Here is a 6000-nt window from a genome sequence, read left to right as displayed (position 1 = left end):
AGGATGTCATTTTTGTAATACCATAAGTCCTGGTTGAGACTTTTTTGTCTTGTACTTTTGTATTGTCTTTTTTCACTTAGATAATTGTCATCACCACAGGAAACTATAATATGTGTATGTTTAGTTACCAAAATTCTATAATGAGTGTATGTTTCTTTAGCAGATGAACATAATTTATCTATGACATTTTTTTCTGCTGCTTTTCACAGAAAAACGGGCTAAAAAATTAACTTTTCAGGTTGCTGCACACTGGGTTTTAAAAGTGATTTTGTTGATGTTACCTTGTGTATTTTATTTTTTGCACATTTGGATGGGTAAAGTTTGTGAGAATGGTATTTACCTTTAGCATATAGCACTGTAAGGTATGGTGACTGTTACTTTGATATAACCCGGTTGGTCCCCACCAAAACATTGGTTCAGATAAACTGTAATCTTTTGATGACCCTCCTGTCCTGTGAAGTTTCCCTCTTACTGGTACAATCATTTTTATTGAAGGTTTTGAGAGTGACAAACAACTGGTCACCTGCGCAGGAGGTTCACAACTCACATATTGTAGAGACGTAAGCGGGATCTCATGCAATATAACAATTTTGTAATACAAGATGTCAACTGGATGACCTCAAGGTTTGAGCCGTAGGTCTTTGCAGACTGCCTAATGTCCAATAAGCGAAATTCCTCTTTGAACCTGCACAACTCGCTGTTGCTTTCGAGCTGCACACAGGCCCTGTATCCCCTATTATCTGTGTGCCCATTCTTTCTCTCATTTTTTTATGAGCTAGCAATGTTTTCTTGTTATAACATTTACTTTATTACATTATACCCAATACAATGTATGGTTATCCATTTTTATTTCAGTAAATGTAATCTTCTAGTGGACTGCACCCACCAGTTATTCTGTGTTTTCTTTTAACAGACCTAATTCTAAAAGTTTCACATCTGGGATTATTTACTAAAGGAAAATCCACTTTGCACTGCAAGTGCACTCAAAAGTGCACTTGGAAGTAAAGTTGCTGTAGATCCAAGGGGGACATGCAATAAAAATAAAAAACAGCATTTTAGCTTGCACATGATTGTATGATAAAATCAGCAGAGCTTCTACTCATTTCTGATTTACCCCTTAGATTTAGAGCGACTGCACTTTCAGTGCATTTTCAAGTGCACTTGCAGTGCAAAGTGGATTTGCCTTTCGTAAATAACCCCCATCATCTTTCGACAGCGAATATAAAATAACAGAAAGACCAGACAGTAAGTCAGCCATATTTATTAATGGCATATTTGTAAAAGTAGAAAGCAACATTGTTTAGAAAAAAGTACAAATAATAGAAAAATAGAAAAAAAATAAAGAATACAGAAGTAAAATGCATAGTTAAATGTAATAGTCAGATCAGACTTTGCCCTATTCCTGTGAGAAAGGTGTCAAATGCAACTGTTTCTTAGAACACTGATCCGACATGTAAACATTCATTATGTCCTGGTTACTGACAATTTGCCAGTGCTGTTTGGCAGAATTGATTGACAACTCTTTTTACATGAATTGTAGAGCTTGTGTACATTGATTTTTCTTTTCCAAAATTGTAACAAATATGGACACTGGAACCGGCAATCGTTATTTTACTGCATGTTGCTATTTCATTATACTCCTGAGCTTATACAAAAGATAAAGGCACTTTAAGTACAAATTATTTTCAGTTGTCCCTGCAAACTGTCAAAAAGTACTAGAAGTACAATGTATTTTCACTTGCCCCTGCAACCTGTCAAAATCTCAAGAAGAAATACCTGGTTGATGGTAATAGATTACACATATTGTGGTCCAAAGGATATCAAAGTTGTTTTACCATTTTGGTCTCATTTTGCAACAGCTGCTTCCAGCCATGATAGCATGGTACTGATGGATGGTGCGCTGAATGGAGAGTCTGGCTCCCAAAAGAGTCTCTAGTGGCAGCCAAGTCCATATTATCAATGAGGCTCCTTTACCTGGCCAGAAAACCGACCATTTTCTGTGGATGCAGGCCACTGTGTGTGAAAACAACTGTTCTCATCAGAATATGAACACCTTTTTATTAAGATTCTGGATTGCAGGAACTAGTGAAAGGAAGTTATTTTAACATCAACTGCAGCTACCTTTACATATCACATATCATATTCACATATCTGAAACCTGCACATTCCCCTGTTCTTTTCAATGGTGCACACAGAACATATCCATTTGAAAAAAAAGTAGGATCAAGTAATTTGACATCCTCTATGAATTCTCTAAATGCGTGTTAGTCTACTAGAGGATCTGCAGACTTTTCTGAGTAGCCAGTTTGTGTTATGCTCAGCAATTGAATAGCTAACATTGAGTTCCTTAAACCTGTTTTGTTAAGTATGAATCATTCCACTAGTTTACATTATTACAGGCAAAGAATTCTTACAGCATGCTGTATACAAAAATGGCACCTGTACTAGGGACAAATCAACACTTTACTAAAAACGTTGTTGGTCTTCAAAGTTTTCAGTGGATCAAAGACAACTGTAACGTACTATAAATATACAATTCTATCTAATGTTCTCTATGGTAGTCCGTGGGATTGTACAACCATAATCTTAATACTGTATGTGTCAGTTAATATTGCTATTTTTTTTTATGAAGTGTTACCCTTGAAGTATATTATACTTTTTTAAGTGTGTGAAAATATCCTAGTGTACTGACAGCAGTCTGGAACACTTTGAGACATGTCAACAGTCAGAACTCAGCATGTGCAATAAGTATTGAGTGTCTTTAAAGTACTGAAGCTAGTGGATCAGAATGATGAACAAGATTTTTCAGAAGTGAGATCATCTATGGCAGCCTCCATACTTCTTAGTTTCCCATATGTCCCAAATGGGAATTGATTGGAGAAGGAAGATTCATCCTTTTTGCCCTGGAACCTGTTTGACTAAAACCAGACCTGCTCTGGGTTGTAGTACCAATGCATGGCTATGACAGCTGTTCACTCTGGAACTAATGTGTAGTAAGAAAAAAACTTGCCACAAAAATGTATACAAGTAAAAGCATATGCAATAGTTATTGAAATGTGGTGACCACATTTTTCTGATGCAGCTTTATCATTGAAAGCAATATTCGGAATAATAAGAGCATTAATACACTACTCAGGATCAGGAGGTTTGACACAAGAGCAGTTTGTAATTTACACCAACATGCTTCTGGTCCTTCAGTTTGCAGTATGGATATCCAACTGTCCACTGGTTGCTGTGAATTAATATTTATGGAAGCCTCCAACACATGAGGAGGTTACAGAAATCACCGGCACATAGGCCAGAGTCCATTTTTATACTTCTTATATTGAAGGTGTTTCAGCTTATGTAGTTTTATCATTTTAGGGGAAGTAAAATATCCCTACACAAGATTTGCATTATTACTTTTTAAACTATTATTAAATCTTGGTCAAGTACATGTAGTTTTCAGCAACTATGCTTCGAGTCCAGTTTTTATATACACATAAACTTGGTATTATAATGTTAAAATCACAGTATCAGTAATTTAATAAATCTGCCGGCCTTTGATCAACAATAGACAATAAGTTAAAACTATGTATATAAAATGTCCTGACGCAGACTCTTATTTGCACAGAGGTATACTATTTTTTTTTTTTTAAATCTGCACATACTGAATGTATCTGAGCCCTGAGATAGACCTGTATCATCTACATAGCACATTATTGTATAAGGAAAACTGCCAAGATCTTTACCATTATTCTGCCATTCTAAAGTGCAAATATGTGTTGTACCCAGGCACAAGAAGTTGTATATAAAGACATTTGGAAGTTCATTTAAAAAGCAAGATAGAATAGTAAAGCATATTGTTTACCTAATTGTACCTATTTCTTATCAGAAATTAGATATCGAACAGAGCTTTGGATGAGTTTGTGGATCAGAATTCACATTTCTTTTGTTTTCCTACCCTCTTTGGTCGTTCACTGCTAAACCCTACTCTTCCTTCTTATCCTGCTGCCCTTCATCCCCTGTGAAAGGATTCTCACTGACATCATTTGGTGCATCTTTTTGTTCACTATTATTTTTCTGCTCCTTAGCTACATCCTGCACATCACTTGTAGTTTTTTCATCAGCGTTTTCCACCACAGCAGCATCCTTCTCATCAGTATCTTTAGGCTGCTCCTCAGATATATTCTTATTGTCCTTGTCACTGCTGGTGACCTCAGAGTCTTCCTGCCCAGCTTCAGCCTGCTCCCCAATTCCTTTGTTTTTCTCCTCTTTGCTAGAAGACTCCTCCCCTCCTTCCTTATTATCCTTATCATCTGTGGGCTGATCCTTACCTCCTTCCTGCTTATCTCCGTCCTCTTTGGCTGGTTCCTCACCCCCTGCTTTTTCCCCTTCATCTTTAGCTGGCTCCTCACTTTCATCCTTTTTCTCCCCATCCCCCCCTTCCTTCTTCTCCTCTTGGGTTTCCACTGGCTCCACTTGATCCTTAGCTTGATCTGCAGACCCTTCCTGCCCCTCCTCTCCATCTTTAGTCTTTTTATCTCCTTCCTTTTCCTCCTCTCCATGTGTTGATTGTTCCTCACTCTCTCCTTCCTTTTTCTCTTCCCCACTTGTGGACGGTTCCTCTCTAGCTCCTTCCTCTTTCTCCTCGCCACCTTTGGACTGCACCTCATCTCCTTTTTTCTGTTCCCCAACTATAGATTTATCCTCCCCTCCTTTATTCTCACCATCATCTCTAGCCTGATCCTCACTGCTTTCTTTTTTCTCTTCACCATCTTTGGACTGTTCCTCTTTACCATCTGTTCTCTCCTGCCCATCTATGGACTGCTCATTGTCTCCTTTTTTGTCATCCCCATCTTTGCACTGCTCATTATCACCACCTTCTTTCTTTTCATCCCCATCTTTGGACTGATCATCACCTTCCTTTTTTTCATCCTCATCCTTGGATTCCGCTTTATCGCCTTCCTTTTTGCCATCCTCATCTTTGGATTCATCATCATCACCTTTCTTTTTGTCATCCCCATCTTTGGATTGGTCACCACTGTCATCCTTTTTGTCATCACCGTCTTTTGGCTCATCACCACTGCCATCCTTTTTGTCATCCCCGTCTTTTGACTGCTCACCATCTCCATCCTTTGCATCTCCACTGTCTTTTGACTCACCGCCTCCATCTTTTGCATCTCCACTGCCTTTTGAAGACTCACCACCGCCATCATTTTTATCACCATCTTTGGAAGGCTCACCACCATCATTTTTGTCACCTGTATCTTTGGACTGCTCACCACCATCTTTTTTGTCATCACCATCTTTGGGTTGCCCAGCAGCTAGAGTATTTAAAAGTTGTTCTATGTGTTCGTCTGTACTGTCTGTGGCATGCTGCTTTTTATTTTGCGTAGGGTTGCTGCTGTCATTGAGTTCATTAATACTGCAAGATAAGAAGACAAATATGAGCGAACAATAAAACGCTACAAAGGCAATATTTTTATTAAAATGTACTTTACATTGAACTATATAAGTTTCCAGTTTTTTGTTATATCCCTTACCCGACACTGATCCGTAAAATTCCATTGAGAAGGTTCAGCTGTTGCAATAAGGTATCAATCCCAGGAGGAACAATCTGCATGAAAATGTCAAAATGGGGGCAAAAAAACATACATAAATTATTTTAGGAAAATGCACTGTTATGATCGTGTAACTGTGTATAGCCTCTCTTTAGGTAATAAGGGGGTAAAGAGAAGCGTTGAACTATATTTGTCTATGAATATTAGCCATAGCTAAGCCAGTCTTACAATATTAGCAACTTTGAAATTATACAAGTGTAGCCACCCTGCCCCAAGTGGGGTGGCTACACTTGTATAAATTCAAAGTTGCTAATATCATAATAATGGCTTAGCTATGGCTAATATTCATAGACTGGGTGGTAGAGAGCGCAAGTTGATTTATAGTTTTAGGTTTTCCCCTAAACTCTCTGTTGTTTTTGTTGCTTCCTGCTTTCAGTAGATGTCTCTGGTACCTCTG

General features: G+C 38.0%; 1 protein-coding gene across 1 annotated transcript in view; it reads right to left on the bottom strand.

Annotated features, from left to right (window-relative positions):
* Positions 1–1245: 1245 nt before the first annotated feature.
* Positions 1246–6000, bottom strand: part of LOC141143955 (clustered mitochondria protein homolog) — a 109333-nt gene continuing 104578 nt past the window's right edge. The window contains exons 25-26 of the mRNA XM_073629365.1: positions 5526–5599; positions 1246–5407 (exon numbers count right to left, since the gene is read on the bottom strand). Coding sequence (XP_073485466.1) covers positions 3970–5407; positions 5526–5599 — 1512 coding nt within the window. The 3' untranslated portion in view covers positions 1246–3969. The remainder of the gene's footprint in view (positions 5408–5525; positions 5600–6000) is intronic.

The sequence above is a fragment of the Aquarana catesbeiana genome, linkage group LG01 (genome assembly GCF_042186555.1).
Source record: "Aquarana catesbeiana isolate 2022-GZ linkage group LG01, ASM4218655v1, whole genome shotgun sequence".
Classification (NCBI taxonomy): domain Eukaryota; kingdom Metazoa; phylum Chordata; class Amphibia; order Anura; family Ranidae; genus Aquarana; species Aquarana catesbeiana.
Note: the sequence above shows the minus strand (reverse complement) of the source record. Positions and strands in the feature narration are given on the sequence as shown.